The sequence below is a fragment of the Diceros bicornis genome, chromosome 28, assembly GCF_020826845.1.
Source record: "Diceros bicornis minor isolate mBicDic1 chromosome 28, mDicBic1.mat.cur, whole genome shotgun sequence".
Lineage (NCBI taxonomy): Eukaryota > Metazoa > Chordata > Mammalia > Perissodactyla > Rhinocerotidae > Diceros > Diceros bicornis.
This window is the reverse complement of record NC_080767.1, coordinates 42,936,892-42,954,469: the sequence shown is the minus strand read 5'-3', so window position 1 is coordinate 42,954,469 and position 17,578 is coordinate 42,936,892. Positions and strand designations below refer to the sequence as shown.

Here is a 17,578-nt window from a genome sequence, read left to right as displayed (position 1 = left end):
GGGCACAGGAGCAAGGACTCAGTGTCCCCTGACCTCAACCCAACCAGAAGTTGAACCAACTTTTACTGAATGCTATCTGGTGCCAGCAACACGGTCCGAGGACTAACAACAAAGAAGGATGACGTCGTTCCACTGTCCCCCCAGAGAAGACTCTAGGTCTCGCCCATGTCCCCTCACCTGGCTGTTCATGACCCTGCCTCGTCTAACCCCTCTGCACTTTAAACACTGTGCCTCGTACACCCCCAAGAACAGCCGCCAGTGTCATCCCAAGGAGAAGACACACTAATGCCCAGACCCGCCCATCTACCTGTCCAGGACTGAAAGGATCCACAGTCGTCAGTGAGGGGCCGCCTCCCTGCTCATCTTTTCCTTGGGTGAGGAAACTGACTACCCATTACCACAGGGGTGTTTGTGAGCTGAACGAGGTTTGATTGAAGAAATATACACAACAATTGTTTAAGCAATGTAATTATGAAACAGTAGTGCCCAACGTATTTTCAACACTGCAAATCGTCTTCCACGCTTTGTCTTTCCATCACCTCAACGTGGCAGCAACGGTTATCCAGCTTGTCACCTGTATGGCAATTAGACGCCCACTAAACCTGGATAAAAGTTATTAATAAATATAATTTAAGAGCAAAAAATTCTAGGGAGAATATTGGGAATCACTCATTTAAAAATCAGAATCAGCACTTTGTGAAAACGTATCAAGCTGCATACTTGTGATTCATTTACTTTTCTGTATGTTCTACTTCAATTAAAAAAAAGAACAGGACTGTACTATAAGGAAAACAACAAAAACTTACTACCTGGAATAAAAGGTCATAAAATAAATTCTGTTCCTTGCAAAAATGGAGACTAGAGAGCTTTATCAGTTCAACTGAAAATAACTGCTTAAAAAAACAACACACTTTAAATTCCAGTCCTAATGCTTCAGCATGCGCTGACAGGACTGCTAATGCCTTCTGAATGCTCACACACATTCAGTCACAGGAACCCGCCCTGGATAGACAAAGATCACGCCTGGGGTCATCTGAACCCCAAGTTCAAGGCAGCACGCCAAGTGCATAGGAGTCTCTAATCGTCCATTTAACCAATCATGTTAAAAAGCATTTCAAACTATAAATGTAACTTACTCTTCATGATGACACGAAGCAATGAGAAGGACGTTTTTGTTCCATTCTTTCTAGAACAAGAGAGCAAGGAAAGTGATCATTTCGTGCCAAAGAGTGAGCAAGCCTGGCATCACATGGGCCTTTCTCCGCCTGTGTCCTGGTGGGGCAACAGCATCACATCCAGAGAACACCACCACCTGTGCCACCAGCATGGGGTGTGTGTATGCAGACCCCCAACAGCACGTCTCAGCAACCCCATGCTGGACAGCCGTGTATCCCTCAAAGGCTGCGGCGCGCACAGACGGGAGCCCACGCTCGGGGACACCTGAACGGCCGGCTGCGTTCAGAGTGAAGGCACCTCACTGTTGAGACAGTCAATCACCAGATGAAACCACAGGCCCAGAGCAAGGCCTCCAAGACCAAGTGTGTTAGCTTCTGACCTCCTTAACAACACTAGCCGAGACCTCATTTTTATGGGAAACATGGTTTGAATGCTGTGGCTGTTTTTTTGCACCAGGAGCAACCCAAATTTTTCATTGCCAAGAAATGTTTTCCCCTGAAACAAATCTTGCACAAATTGCATGCCTGGGCTCGACAATGTGGAGTTCAGACCAGTTTTTACTACATTTCGTTGCTCTATTATTCATTCCCATTATAAGTGGCTTTGGCAAAATACTTCCCTTGCTGTTTAGGAAATAATTCAGAAAATGTAACTTGCACTTTCTAAAGAAGAGAGAACAAGTGAGGTAGAGAGTGGAAACCACCCCTCTTCTAGATGTCACATGAGCACAATGATTCCCATGGTGGGTGGCTGAGAAAGAGAGAAGGAGAGAGGGAGAGAGACGGAGAGAGAGGGAGAGAGAGGGCAAGAGAGCGAGAGGGCAGGGGAGAGAGAGAGGAGGAGGGAGGACAGGGGATCTGAGCTATCAGGGCAAGTTCCACCCTCTCAGGCCTCAAACAATACCCACAGCGCTTGGGCCTTCAAATATGATCAATTACAGCAACTGGAATTGACACGAAAAGACAGAACACCCGACACAGCTCTGCCAGGATGCCAGACCCACAGGGCACTGTCATGGAGATGGCCCAGAAGAGGACTCCAGGCCCAGCAAGGCCCTCCCCGAGCTCCCCAGGAAAAGGCTTGTGACGAGAGACACGATCCTGGATGTTCTGCTGCCCAGCTAATGCTGATGGGCTTGGCCATGATGAGGATGCTGAAGTACAGCCTTTCCACGTGCACAACACTCTGACAGAAATGACTGGGAAATGAACAGGGAAGGTAGGCTGCTTAAAGATGCTCATTCCCACTTTTCAAAAGTCAAACCCCACTTCACAAAATAAATCAGTATCAATTATAAAAGGCTATCCAAGGTAATTTTAACAGAAAATTTTATTTCAGGTAAATACTCCCCCCGAAAAAAAACAACTATAGTTTCAAGGTATACAAGCATAACCTAGCAGTAATTTTAGAATTATTCTAGTTTTCAATTCTGCCTGATTGAAGAATATAGTTTGGGCCGAAAAGACCTGATTAGACTGCTCTGCAGTAACCTGCTGAGAAAGTCGAGTCAAAGGACACACGTGGAGACGGTCCCCCTTCGGCATGTGCATGCACACACTCACGTCCACGCACACGTGTGCAGGTATAACATATGTTTGTGAACAACAGGATTCACTCAAGTTCCATTCTTCTTAAACACCAAGCCTTTTGGGCTCCCAGGATTCCATGTCATTACCCAGGACTTACATAAACTTCATCACACATTCAATCATTGGTTGATACTTTCTTTACAAAGTTAAATTCTATGTGGGTAGATAAGAGCAGCTTGTCTGTCAGAATTCTGGGAGGCAAGGAAACATGTACAACTTTTCCATCCTAAGAAATGTGCAACATGACACAAATGTTGCAGGTGCTTTGCAAAGTATGAAACATTTATAAAGAGAGCTCCAACTCAATTCTATAACTTTTCAGTTTACGTCTTGACCACATCTAAGCCAGAAGGGACTAAAATCCCGTGTGTCCACCACTTTTCATAATAAAAAAGGCTGCTATGCCAATCAATGCACAGAGAACCAGGGAATACTTCTGTTGGCCATTTACAGAGCACTGGCCTAGAGACCAAGACATCAGAAATGTCAACCGCTGTTGGCTGACTTAATGAACAGTGAAAATACTGCACGCTATCAAATGATTTTCAGGATGTTCCATATGTTGACTAATTACATCAAGAAAATCCAGAATTACCCAGAAGTTTGGCAGGAATGTTAATTTTCCAGCTCTACGCCAGAAGTACCTCTAAACCTTCATTAAAAATAATCAAATTCCACTTACCTCAACAGGACTATGTTACAAAATGACAGAGAAGCTGTCACACACTTGGACTTCACAAAGGAAGCAGTCAGAAAGCCTCACTTCTCTAGAAGATAGAACCACGTGATTTTCTAGGAAAGGAATGTTAACTGACAACAACCTGCAACTCCTCTGAAGCAAGGAGCTGGGAGCTGACCGACAAAATGAGCCATGACCACCTCACACACGTGTGATCCACAAAAGCAAATTACTTAATGACTTTATTACATTTACTGCTTCCTTAAAATAAATAGAATATCAAACGTACAGTGAGTAATAAAGCACGCGTGTGAAAAGCAAGGTAACAGGAGTTCACGTAGGACCTGTAACACTCAGCACTCGAGGGCACGCAGCCTCCACCGCGTGTACCAACAGAGCTGCCTCCCACACGATATATACAAAACTGCAGAAGACGGAGGAGATGGAAGCAAGACCTACAATTCCCTCCTGTGTTTTGTACCTGTTTCCTCGTTACCTTTTTTATCTATCTAAAATCATGGAACAGTTACACTCATTTAACTTTTTCTCTCTATTGATCTTTATTTTTTCTGCAGTTTGAGATAGATTCAAGTAACACTCCCAAGAAAATATGTGCAAAACTAACATAAGTGACTCCAGAATCCTCGGCAGTTGGGTCAAATCCAGACTCAGAGCAGCTGGTCAGTCACAAGGTATCAGCAGAGCTGCAGCCCCGTGAGGGCCGGGAAGGGGAGCTGGGTACAGGCCCAGGCCAGACTGGATGCACCCGACTCGCAGGGAATGTCTGGTCTGGAGCAGCCTTACCGCCGGTCAGGACACATGGAGAGAACCAAAGCCACTGCACTCACTCGGAGCTCTGAAGTAACTGCAAACGACCACTTTGTTTGTAAATAGGCAACAAAACAAAACTACCAATCTAAAGGAGGACCGCACTCTCCTCCGAGGGCGTGCTGCTCTTCCGGAAGCAGGAATCAAGAGGGGCAGGCCAGGACACAACGAAAACACTGTAAGAACTATCAGCTCAAGTGCATCACCTTTTACGAGAAACATGCTCAGAGTGAAAAATATGCTACTTTACCAAAATCTGTCTTTATTAAAGTGAACAAATTATTAGAGTACTACCCAAAATGTAACCAACGAGGGCTGTCATCTGCTCAACTTGCCGTTTTCAGTTAGGCAAACGCCAGCTAATAGTACCATCCTCCATCCTCATGATTGCGGGGCAGCAAGGTCAGCTCTGTATCGTATCTGTAAACCTTATTTTAGCAGAAGACAGACTTTGCAGATTTCAGTGCTTTTAGTGAACTGGTAGTTTCAGTAAACTTTTTCTGAGCAGCAAAGAACAAGAGTTTTTTCAGAAATCTTAGAATTGGATATAAACGTTGGCAGTAGACACAATCAATAAATATCATACAATTTCTCAAATGAAAAAGATTTCCCCAACACGAGTTCCTTTCCTAAAGACATTCGAACACCGTGACCTGAGACCCGAGTCTCAGTCCTGTAATCTCAGAGATTACAGCTGGCCAACACGAGGGCATCAGGTCATGTGCAAAAGGGGGCGAGGTGAGAGGCGCGAGAGCAGAAGAAATCACTTAATTTACACTGAAGGAGAACTTCAAGTAAAAGGAATCCACCGCCTCCACGCACATCCGCCGTCTGAGGCCTCCGTGGCTAGCAGGGACCACAGCAGCCGGAGCCACTGAAAATGGCGTTTCTTCCTCCTTTCTCACTCCACCTGGCATTCTCTGTGTGCTGGGAGCTGAGGGAGAATTTTCTTTTGTTGTTTAGAAGCCTCTTTGAAAAAGGTCTGTGATTTTGCACACTTCGTACCCAAACGGATGAAAATAATAAATATCGATCCCTTCGGCACATCCTTCAGACTCTCGGCCTGCACCAGCGTCATTTCCGAGTCTGGGTCTTCTTTGGCGCTGCAGGCCGCTTGGGCTGCCACAGGTGGTTGTGGATAGTGAGAGCGTCCACACTGACAGACATGGTTTTGGCTGGGATCAGGTTAAACTGTTTCCGGTCTGAGCTGTATTTGTACAGTTTGTCGATCATTTTCTTGGTAATGCTCTTTGGCCCCGTGCCAGTTAATTTGTAGATTTCTTCAGTGTCGGGATAGTAGCAGTAAAGTGCCCTGAACTGGCAGCCAGCGTCACGAAACAGTATGATGTAGTGATTGGCGTCACACTTCTCCAGCTCCTGTATCGAGGGAGTAAAGGAAAAGAGAAGAGGAGGACTTGAGAGCGGCTCCGACAGTCACAGGGTCTACAGCGTCCCACGACCAAGAGGGAGTGGCTGGTAACTACCCACTCCTGAAAGCTTCCTGATACAGCAACTACAGTCTCCTGCTCTAAAATCACGGGTCATCCATCCAGTGGAGAGTCATATGCCACTGAGATTTACTCAAGAAGTCTAGGTATGCGGGGTCGGCCCGGTGGCTTAGCGGTTAAGTGCGCGCACTCCACTACTGGCGGCCCGGGTTCAGATCCCGGGCGTGCACCGACGCACAGCTTCTCCAGCCATGCTGAGGTCGCGTCCCACATACAGCAACTAGAAGGTTGTGCAACTATGACATACAACAATCTACTGGGGCTTTGGGGGAAAAAAAAACAGAGGAGGAGGATTGGCAATAGATGTTAGCTCAGAGCCGGTCTTCCTCAGCAAAAAGAGGAGGATTAGCACGGATGTTAGCTCAGGGCTGATCTTCCTCACACAAATAAATAAATAAGAAGTCTAGGTACACAAGAAAAAAATGCTTTTAAAATTAAGTGAAAAATCACATGAAAAGATGCTCAACATCATTAGCCAACAGAGAAATGCGAATCAAAACCACAATGAGATACCACACCGTAGTCATACCCACTAGGATGGCTACACTCAGACAGACAACAACAACTGTGGCTGAGGGTGTGAAGAGATGGAGCCCTCACATGCTGCTGGTCGGAATGGAAGACACTGCAGCCACCGTGGAAATCGGTCAGACAGTTACTCAAAACGCTAAAAACAGACTTACCACGTGGCTCAGTAATTCTCCTTTAGGTGTATACTAAAGAGAAAGTAAAACACGCATCCACACAGAAACTTGTACGAGAACGTTTATAACAACGTTATTTATAATAGCCAAAAAGTAGAAACAACCCAAATGTCCATCAGCTGACAAATGGATAAATAAAACGTGGTCCATCCACAGAATGGAAGATTCTTTCTATATTAAGCCACAAAAACAAATGAGGCACTGACACCTGCTACAACGTGATAAGACTGCAAATCATGATGCTGAATGAAAGAAGCCAGACGCAAAAGGCCGCAGAGTGCATGATTCCCTTCATGTGAAACGTCCAGTAGAGGCAAATCCATAGAGACAGACAGCAGATTTACGGCAGCCAGGAGCTGGAGGGAAGGAGTCTAGGGAGTGGCTAATCGGTACAAGGTTTCTTTTTGGGGTGATGAAACGAGTTGGAATTAGATAGCTGTGGTGGCTGAACTACTCTGTGAACAGACTAACACCAATTATACTCTCTGCAGGGCAGGTTCCACCGTCGGCGGATGGTATTTCAGTAACGCTGCCACAAAGAGCCTGAGGCAAACACGACCAGGGTCCTTGTGGCAGTGTCTGCTGTATCGCGTTCTGTAAAATGGTTTTATATTAATCATTTTCTAAAATAGGTCCTCCTCGTGCCTAAAAAATCTAGTTTCACTTTCTACCCCAGCTGCTCTCAAGCATGGTCCAGCGGCTCCTAACACCCTCTCGGGGTCTCCGAGGTCCACCCTCTTTTCAGAATAACTCTGAGATGGGATCTGCCTTCTCCCTCTCCTCTCTCAGTGTACAGTGGAGTTTTCCAAGGGTACGTGATGTGTGGTCTTGTAACAGACTGTGTGTAAAAGTGCATAAGGACTCAGCTGTCTTCTACAAAGCCAAGAATTAAAAAGATCTGTAAAAATATACAATGCCACCCTTCTTACTATTTTTGCTTTAGAAAATAGTTCTTCATAAATATATTTTGTTCTTATCAGCATAATGATTTTATTATTTTAAATAAACTAGTAAACAAATACATATTTTAAAAGATTAAGCAGAAAAAGCAGAATTCAAAGTGGATATATAACACTGATCTCGACTACATAAAAATCACGTTTAAGCGTGGACAGAATTAGACGCAAGAAGTCACGCATCCACACACCAGCCCTTCCTGCCCTTCCCACTCTGGCAGCCTGGTCCCAGTCACCGCCCTCACCTCTGCCTGTCGTTCCTCGCCTCCCACTTACATCCTCGCTCTCTTTACATCTATCCTCGGCCCGGCAGCCAATGTAGCTATTCAGAAGGCGGGTTGGTTCATAGCCCTCCTCTGCCCACACCTGCATTTTACTCAAAGCAAGCTCCTGCAGTCCTGCCCTATGCAGCTGCCTGTGCCCTCTGACCTCCCCTCAGCGCCCCCGTCCCCCCAACCCACTGGCTCCCAGGAGCTCCAGCTCACGGCTCCCTCCCCTCTTCTTGCCTCTGCACAGTGAACTCCCGCCTGCCTGGAGCTCTCTCCCTGAATCTCCCCTCCGCCAGGACGTTTTCTAGTAAGACCTACCTGACCAGCCTACTGACCACTGCAGCCGTCCCTTGGGCCCTCGTCCTGCCCTCCTTTCACTCTTTTCCAGATTACTCATCACTTTCTTTTTTTTTTTTTTGTGAGGAAGATCAGCCCTGAGCTAACATCCATGCTAATCCTCCTCTTTTTGCTGAAGAAGACCGGCTCTGAGCTAACATCTATTGCCAATCCTCCTCCTTTCCCCCCGCCCCCCCCCAAACCCCCAGTAGATAGTTGTATGTCATAGCTGCACATCCTTCTAGTTGCTGTATGTGGGACGCGGCCTCAGCATGGCCAGAGAAGCGGTGCGTCAGTGCGCACCCAGGATCCGAACCTGGGCCGCCAGTAGCGGAGCACGCGCACTTAACCACTAAGCCACGGGGCCAGCCCACTCATCACTTTCTAACCTACAGCTGCAGGCCAAACACAGCCACCACTTGCTTTGTAAATACAGTTTACAGGGACTGAGCCTCGTCCGTTGGCCCACGCACTGTCTGTGGCTGTTTTCACACCACGAGGTCAGAGCCGAGCGAGACTGTGGCCTGCAGAGCTGCAATGCCCAGAATGTCAGCCCCACGGCCCAGCCTTTGGGTTTGCTCCCTGACCTACCCCCAAGGGCCGAGACCCTCACGGTGACACTAAATGAAGAGGAGTCCCCCTCCTCCTGCAAGGTGGAGAAGGCATCGTTCACCCGAGACTGAGCTTCAGGCGGGTAAAGGGCATGCAGGTCCTAACCCTGACCCTCTATTTCCAACTGCCTACTGGATCTTTCCACCTCCTCCTTCCAACGACCAGGGCCTGACAGTGTTCTTACAGCGCCCTTCAACAGCACCGCCCTCGGGGAGGGAACAGTCAACACAATAGAGCAAGACGACTAGCGGTTCACCCCTAAACTTCCACTCCTCCAGGGAGCCAGGCGCACAGCCGGGGTCACTCCCAACGCCTCCCTCTTTCACCCTCAGAACCAGCCCCTCACCCACTCCTGCTAGTTCCTTCTCCGTCTCCAGCCCTGACAGCACCTTGGCTATCTTATGAGCACAGTAGCTCCTAGTCCTCTCTGCCTCCCGTCTCCACTACCTGAAACTACACTGCCTTCAGCTGCCAAACCACGTCTCCTAGTCTTTTCCACTTCAAGAAAAAAATTAACCCATTTTCCATTCCCTACCCCTCGTCACAACCCTCAGCCCCCGTCCCCTCCCGTCACCCCTGCTGGACGGACAAGGCTCCCACTGGAGGCCCTGCCCTAGAATCCCAGCTCTGTCCCACTGCAACACCCCTGCCAGCTCCGCTTGTCTGAATCCTGCTCGTCCTCACCCCGACTCCTAGGCCCACAGGAGCGCTGGGCAGTCCGACTCAGTTATGATCACATGCTTTTCTACATGCAGTTAGACCTGATACAAAGCAGTAAGCCTCACAGTAAACGATTAGAATGTTTTCTTTCAGAAAGAATGCTTAATTTATAAACACCTTCTATTCCACATAAAAACTTAGTGGTAGAATTTGATACTTGCCTCTAATATTGAATTCTTATGAGGTTCGTTCACTTTTCCTGCCAGACAGCAATGGGACACAGCATTATGAATGATCGGTTTGTTGGATTTGCTACTGGGCTCCTTGAAGAGTTTGGGACCTGTGAAAACCAGGCCAAGATTTATACAATTAATATTCTAAGGCACGTCACACACACAAAAGAAGCCAACAATTTGTCAAAACCAAACAACAGGCAGGCTGAATTAGGGATGTTTATGATTTTCTGAAAATGGAAAGTAACAGCCACTTCAAACCTATTTAAAAGAATTCTGAGTTACAAATTTTAAATAAACCAAGGAAAAGACTAGAATGATTAATAATTTATCCTCTCTCTAATTTCAGTTTCTTTATATAAAAAAAGTAAAACCAAGAAATAATAATTTTTAAAAGTTTAAGGTTCCAAAGTGCCCAGGACACAGTACTTGGTCACGGGGCTGCACAGACACAAAGGCATGTCACCTGCCACTGAGGCAGCTGGAGAGCCAAGCACTGCCCACCTCACGCAGACACGGACGCACCCACCGTGACCTCCCCACGCAGACGTGGACGCGTGCCCGTGACCTCCCCACGCAGACATGGACGCGTGCCCGTGACCTCCCCACGCAGACGTGGCAGTGCGCCCGTGACATCCTCATGCAGACGTGGACGCGCGCCCGTGACCTCCCCACATAGACGTGGCTGTGCGCCCGTGACCTCTGTGGAAAGCGAGGCCGTCACCTGTGTACTCGGCCACTGAGGCGAGGGAGGACGCTGCAGATGCCGTCTCCCAGTCTCTGTCTGTGCTCCTGCTGGGATTGCGGCTTAATATGGGCAGGGCTTCCAGTGACTCGACTCTGCTAAGGAAAAGGACAAAGGGCGTGAAGGGATGGTCGTGGGCACACTTCTCTCACCCACACTGGCCGCTGGCTTGTGGAATCCCACCCTGAAACAGGCCAACCTACCCCACTGGTGCAAGAAGGAACATCGCAGTGGTACAGACTTCTGGCAACGGTCTGCTCCCCGCGCAACACAATTATAAACTCGGCAAAACACAAAACCCAGCATTTCAGGCACTACAGAGTGACGAAAGCAGACAGACGAGGGGAGCTGACTTCCATCAGAGAAGGTTCACCTTCACACAGCCTTTGTCCAAGGGCTCTGCCCCGACCCAGCAGGACAACGGTGCTCAGGCCCTGATGGTCTGGGAGGCTGGAGGATGAAGTCTGAATCTGCGTTGCTGCCAAACAAGGGATAAGACCCAGGGACGGAAGCGGGGACAGAGAGGGCTGATCCAAAACTCTGGTCTCAGTGACTCTCCGATCCCTGGCGGGCCTGAGCTGCAGCCCTGCACAGCAGTCTCCACAGAGCGAAGCAGACTCCAGTGGCAGCGAGGCTGGACACAGCTGCTCACGTAAGGGAGGCAGGTGTGGTTGGGGTTTGAATCCAGCCCAGGTAACTGACCACCAGAACAAAAATCCAACCAGAATCCAGTCCCTGACAGGTGGCCAACACAGAGCCCAGGCAACCAGAAGGCAGGGGACACGTGAAGAGGCAGGACAACGGGGCTGCGGCCACAGGATGCACACACAAAATAAAGGACAGGCAGGGGATCTGCCTACCGGGGGAGGCCAACAACACACAAGGGGGCGGCGACACGAGATCCGCAGAGGTTACTAAGGCCCGTGAGCAGAAGGTCAGTGGTATCGACGAGGTTCCCAGCATCTCTGCCAAAATTACTTTTTAATCATAAAGGGAAATTATTCAGTGCCAGGGGAAAAACAACCAGGTACTTACTTAACCCAAGTAAACGTGACACGCCTGACAGGCTGCACTGAGAAAGACACACCCTCCCGTGCCCTCCCCTCTGGGGCGTACACATCAAAAAAGAACAGCCTAGGGCCAGCCCTGACGGCCTAGTGGTTAAAGTTAGGTGTGCTCGCTTCAGCGGCCTGGGTTCAGCTCACAGTCGCAGACCCACACCACTCTTCTGTCAGTAGCCATGCCGCAGCAGCGGCTCACATAGAAGAACCAGAAGGACTCCCAACTAAAATATACAACTAGGTACTGGGGCTTTGGGGAGCGGGGAAAAAAAAGAAAAGAGAGGAAGACTGGCAACAGATGTTAGCTCAGGGCAAATCTTTCCCAGAAAACCAGAACAAAACAGAAGAAAAATAAAAAGTAAAGTTTAATTAAAAAACAACAACAACAAAAAGGCACAGCCTAAACCTGACCATGGGGAAACCTACATCTAGGGATAGTCAACCAAATAACTGGCCTGAACTTATCCAAGTGTCAAGGTCAAGAAGGACAAAGGAGGTCTGAGGACTGTTCCAGACTAAAGAGAATAACTCAGTGCAAGGCACTGAATGGATCCCCAGCTGTGGAACGCGGCTCTCAAGGGCACCACAGGACAACTGGGTCAACCGAGCGCCGACTGTGGGCCCAGTAAAGGTGCTGGCTGGAGAACTGTGAGTATGAGAAGACATCCCTGTTCATAGGAAACGCATGCTGACGTCTCCCACCTGCTGTTAACTGACTGAACAAGCAAATGACGCATGGGCTGGGGAGGGAGACAAAGCAAATGTCGCCAAGTGTAACCAACTGGCCACCCTAAGCAAAGGGCATTTAGGAGTTCCTGTGAAATTATATCAAAGTTACAGTTACAAAACCATCTCCTGTACAGTTTTTTTAAGTCTGAAAATTCCATTCTCCCCCCGACCGCGCTCCCCCAGCCTCCTTACCGCTGGGAAGGCGCACCCCCTGAGTGGACGCTCTCGGGCTCTGTTGTAGCTGCAGAGGCCAAGGACAGGCTGGAGCCCGACTGGGCCCGGCTCAGGTTATCAGCTGCCAGAGACAAGAGAAGCTTTCACAAGACATGTATCTGTCCCTCCACCATTCATGCAGCTTCGCCCTGACCCATGGTGCGGCAGAAAGAACCAGGGACCAGACACATCCTGTGGCATACAGCGCCCTGCAGCTCCATCTCCCCTGTCGGGGGGCGGCACGCGTGCCCCCCACTGCAGGGAAACCACCCTGCACACCCACACATCTGAGCATGAGCACTTGGCCTCAACTTTCCCATCTGTAAAACAGGGTAATCCTCTCCACCCCACCACCTCACAGCTGTTGAGAAAATTAAAATGAGATCAAGAACGCGAGAGCACTCTGTCCACTGGGGGCAGCATCTCATGAGTAAAAGAGGACCAGGGCCACGCCTGCAAAACCGAGCCTGCTTACGAGTTGAGGAGCACTTGGTTCCTGAATCGCTACACGACTCCTCCCGATGGACTGACTTTGGCCGCGGCTTTTTTGGCTTAGATTTGGGTTTTCCCAGTCCTTGTTCTTCTAAAATCTGTTGTTGCTTCCTGCGCAGGTATTCCTGTTTGATGAGTTCTCGCCGTGCCTTCTCCTCCTCCTTCCGAATCCGATCTTCTTCAGCTTTACGCCTGAGAGAAAAACACAGTCAAGACAGTCCTGGTTAGAGGGACTCATCTGGAGAGGGGGCCAGGCACCGCCTCCTGCACGAGCGAGCAGGGACCGAGGGGTGCCCCACTCATGTGGCAGTGAGCACCGTGGCACCCACCTCCCCACGTTAAACCCAGCCTCGCCACAGAGCTGTGTGACCACAGCCAGCACACTTCCTGTGTCACATGACGATGGGGATAAATGTATACAGCTCCCGGGGATGCTGTGGAGATTAAGGGAGACAACCCACAGGAAGTGCCTAAACCAGAGCTTGGCCCAGGTGACAGCGCACAAGATGACGTAACACAACTTCAGCCTGAGGCACAGGCGCTACCAGCCCCACCCATCAGCACTGGCCTGGCCAACACAGCAGCGGCCATCTCCCCCCACAACACAGCAGGCGGGGGCCATGGCCGGAGCCAGGTCACCTGGCCTCATCTCTCTTGAGCTCAACTTCTGCTTCTAGCTGCTGCTTCCGCATACGAGCCTCCTCAGCCTTGCGCTGCTGCTTCAGGAGAAAGGCTGCCCGCTTCTTGGCAAGCTCGTCTTCTGCCTTCTGTTCATCCTACAAGGCAGACGTCACCCACAACGTTACAGGGCACAACACTCAAATAACCCACACACACTTGTTTTGTCCCAACAGTAGACTTGACCTTACGCTTAGAAAATTTTAATGCACAGTCCAAAGACTTTCATATTCTTTTTTTGCCTGATGAATAAGCATATCTTTATAGACGCTAAAATATAGAAAGAAAAAACTCATGTCATTCAACAAGCATTCATACAGTCTGTCAACTTTCCAAATGTCTCCTACTGAATTCAGTTTGCCTTGAAAACTACATATATTTCCACAATATGAGGTAATACCCAAATTAAGCATTCAGTTGTTTACATCATGAAAGCACAAACACCAAACAAAGCATGCATGTCTTGACAAAATAAATCTGACAACTCTGTAGTACGTCAGCCACCTTCATAACTGCCAGGAGGAAAGCAGACACTGTTAAAACAGAAAAGAAGTTCTCGTGACTCATTTTTCTCTTCTCCCTAAGAAAAAAATCACAACAAAGGCACAGATAGAAACAAAAATGTTTCCTAAGGTTGCTACATCTGTCTAGACTCTGGAACAGGCTCAGTAAACTTTGGCCCAAAGGCCAAATCTGACCCACCACCTCTTTTCGTGGAGCCTGTAAGTTAAGAACATTTTTTAACGTTTTAAAATAAATGGTTGGAAAACCATCAAAAGAAACATATTTCGTGACACACGAAAATTATATGAAATTCATGCTGCAGGGCCATAAGTAAAGTTCGGCTGGCACACAGCCAGGCTCAATTGAGCAGGTGTGGCCTGTGGCTGCTCTGGGTGGAGTTGAGTCCTTGCAACAGAGACTAGCATGGCCCGCGGAGCCACATACGTCCACCCTCTGGCCCTTTATAGAAAAGGTTTGCCAGCCCCTGCTCTGCACTTAAGTTCTTTATAACACCCTCTCAACTAAGGTAAAGTGACAACCCGACAACCCCGTGACACAAATGCTACCAGTAGTTTACCTTGAAGAAGAAGCCGACTCCCGGCTTCTGGTCGCCTTCAGTGTTGAGGTCCACGGAGGTCTCGTGGCCTCCCGTCTCTCCGCCCTCGTTGGGGGCCTTCAGGTCTGAGAGGTCCACCTCGATGAGGCTGGCCTTGCTCCTCGGGGGCTCATCCACAGGCACGTTCTCCTTCCCGGAGATAGCTGGGGCACTGAGCCCCGCCTCCTTCTCACTGTCATCCAGAGCTTCTCTGAAGCTCATTTGTTCCGACATAACGTTTGCATCTTTGGAGGAGGACAAGACAAATGTCCGTTGGTTGCTTTCATCATGGAGCCTGTAACTGTCAAAGAAGCACTTCTCATGAGAGTCACTCCCAGGGTCAGCACCGCCGTCCCAGCTCAGATCGGAGGGCGTCCGAAGGGAGAAGGACCGTAAGTGGGGGAGGGTCTCTATACTGGGCGTCGGGGTCTTGCTTCGGGAGGAACCCTGCTGTCTGTCTTTTGGGACCTTCAGCTCGGCTGGTCTTCCTGAACGGGAATTCCGACCCTGACCAAGACGAGGGGGTTTGCGGTGACCCGTCACTCCAGTTGGAGAAAGCGGCTCGACGAAGTGGATGGCTGCCTTGACTCTCTGGTCCTGGGAGTTGTTTTTAGAACCTGGAGCTGGTGCTGTGGGGGATTTCATAAGCAACTGCTCTTGCTGCTGAGAAATCCTCAGAATCGCCTGCTGCAGTGTGCTGATGGTCTCGTTTAGTTTCTCGATCGAAAGGTCACACTCGCCCACGTCTCCCACCTCAGCAGTGCTATCTTCCAGGAGAGCAGCAGAGAGCGCCTTGTGCTTCTCCAGGTCCTGGAGAGCCACAGGGTCTTTCGGTTTATGCTGCTGAATGAAAGCCAGGCTTTCCTTGTCCACATCTGGAGACTCACTGAGGAGATCTTCTCTCCCCTCTTCCTTAACAAGAAATTCTTCCATTTTAGGAAGACCACCATCAAAGCCCTCTCCGTTGTGCTGAGAATATTCTCTAGTGAAGTTCTCTGGTTTAAGCGGCTGGGGGACAACATCGGCCTTGCCCTTCTTGACCACATGCAGGAAGGCCGCCTTCCCCAGCTTCAGTCGCTGCCGGGCGGACAAAGCCTCCATCTTCTTCTTCTGCGCTTCGATGGCCCTCCGTTTCTCCTCCAGCTGCATGTGGAGCTGCACCAGCTCAGAAGCCAGGAGGCTGGCGTGATCCCTGCTCTGCCTGCTGGGGCTCTGCTCTCTCCGTTGCTTCCAGGTCGTCAGGGGGGCTGGGCAGCTCTCCGAGGCATCGGGCGTGGTCTTCTGGGAGCTGCTGGTGCTGGACTTGGTTTCACAGCTGTTGAGCCTCTGGAGCTTCCTTTCCGCAAAGCTGGTCATCTTCACGCTCCCGCTCGCCATGGAGACGCTGCTGACCTGAGAGACGGTGCTGAGACACGGGCTGGAGCGGCCACTGGCATCGTCCTTGTCCTCGTGCTCTTTCACTTTCAGGTCCTCCTGCAGTTTTGCCGACTCTTCCTCACCAACATACTTAGTGACCGCCACCGCGTGGTCCTCGCCAAGTAAATCGTGCTCGGCTTCCTCTAGATCTGCGACGTCCGAGTCGGAGTCCTGCCTCAGGACAGTCCACGGCTCTGGATCGTGGGCGCTGGGGCTTCTTGCACAGCTGACATAGAACCTGCCCTCCGTGTCTTCGTCGGCTCTGGCTACATGAAGGAAGAAGCCATCGGCAGACTGTCCCTGAGAGAAAGGATCGAAACTGCCACTGGCCAGAGGCCTATCGCGGGCTTCCCCCACCACCTGCGGCCCCACCTCAGTGGGCACAGGGTCCAAACCCACAGGAAGTTCTGAACAGATCGGGGTGAAAGTTCTATTCAAGTCTCGACTGACATGACCACTGGACGCCTTTTTCCGCAGCAGAGGCTGGTGGCCCTCGCTGGACCTCTTGGACGTGAAGCTCCTTGGCCGCCCTTCTCCGCACTCATCCTCCTTGGTAATCGTCTGCTTCTCTTTGGCTGGCCTAAGCACGGCCGGCATCAATGGCTCCAAGAAGAAACTGTCAGATTTACTTTCTAAGGTGTCCACCAGCCTCTGGGGAGATCTGGCACTTGCCATCAGGCCCGGGTCACCGCCATGGGGAGCCACATCCGTGCTAATGATGGCCACGAGCTCTTCATCCTCGTCCTCAATATCGACATTGTTCAGGAGGCTTTTCCCATTGGTCTTCAGGGCTGTGGGGTGTGGCTGGTTCTGTGGGGTCACATTAATGATATTGGATGCCAAACTATCCTTGCTGATGGAGCGGGCCAAGCTGACGCTGTCTCCAGAGCCGGGGTCCACATCGCAGCTCGCAGCATGATGAAGAGCAAAGGGTGCTGGCTGAGACACAGGCCTGCAGCGTGAGGAAAGAAGCTCGTTGGACGTGCCACGGTCTACACGAGAGGCCACTCAGTGAGATAACAAGTCATGAAAAGAGGACACGAGTCTGAAACCCAGGAGAGTCAACAGACTCTTTCCCAGGGCAAAAGAAAACCAGAGACAACTCTAGTGTAGCAACTCTCAAACATTTTGGTCCCAGGACTCCTTTTACTCTTAAAAATTACTTAGAACCACAAAGAGTTTTTATTTATTATATTTAATATTGATCATACTAGAAATTAAAGCTGAGACATTTCTAAAACATTGATTAAAAATTATAATAAGAAACACATTACATGAAAAATGACCATATTTTCTAAAACAAAAAAGTTTACAGTGTTAAGAATGGCACTGTGGGGCCGGGTCGGCAGCATAGCAGTTAAGCTCACGAGTTCTGCTTCAGTGGCCCAGGGTTCACCAGTTCTGATCCTGGGCGCGGACCTACTCACCGCTCATCAAGCCATGCTGAGGTAGCGTCCCACATGGAAGAACTAGAAGGACCTACAACTAGGATATATAACTATTTACTGGGGCTTTGGGGAGAAAAAGGAAAAAAAAAAAAAAAAGAAAGATTGGCAACAGATCGTAGCTCAGGGCCAAGCTTCCTCAACAAAAAG

At 49.6% G+C, this 17,578-nt stretch overlaps 1 protein-coding gene across 7 annotated transcripts in view; it reads right to left on the bottom strand.

Moving 5' to 3' along the window:
- Positions 1-3,654: 3,654 nt before the first annotated feature.
- Positions 3,655-17,578, bottom strand: part of CAMSAP1 (calmodulin regulated spectrin associated protein 1) — an 81,244-nt gene continuing 67,320 nt past the window's right edge. For 5 of the 7 annotated variants that reach the window (XM_058524509.1, XM_058524507.1, XM_058524511.1 and 2 more), the window contains 7 exons: positions 14,550-16,935; positions 13,430-13,566; positions 12,774-12,982; positions 12,278-12,380; positions 10,275-10,393; positions 9,539-9,657; positions 3,655-5,649 (listed from right to left, as the gene is read on the bottom strand). In XM_058524509.1, the coding sequence (XP_058380492.1) occupies positions 5,347-5,649; positions 9,539-9,657; positions 10,275-10,393; positions 12,278-12,380; positions 12,774-12,982; positions 13,430-13,566; positions 14,550-16,935 (3,376 nt within the window). In that variant the 3' untranslated portion in view covers positions 3,655-5,346. Of the gene's footprint in view, positions 5,650-9,538; positions 9,658-10,274; positions 10,394-12,277; positions 12,381-12,773; positions 12,983-13,429; positions 13,567-14,549; positions 16,936-17,578 lie in introns of those variants that run through there. The other 2 variants (XM_058524508.1, XM_058524512.1) reach the window with 2 other exon arrangements.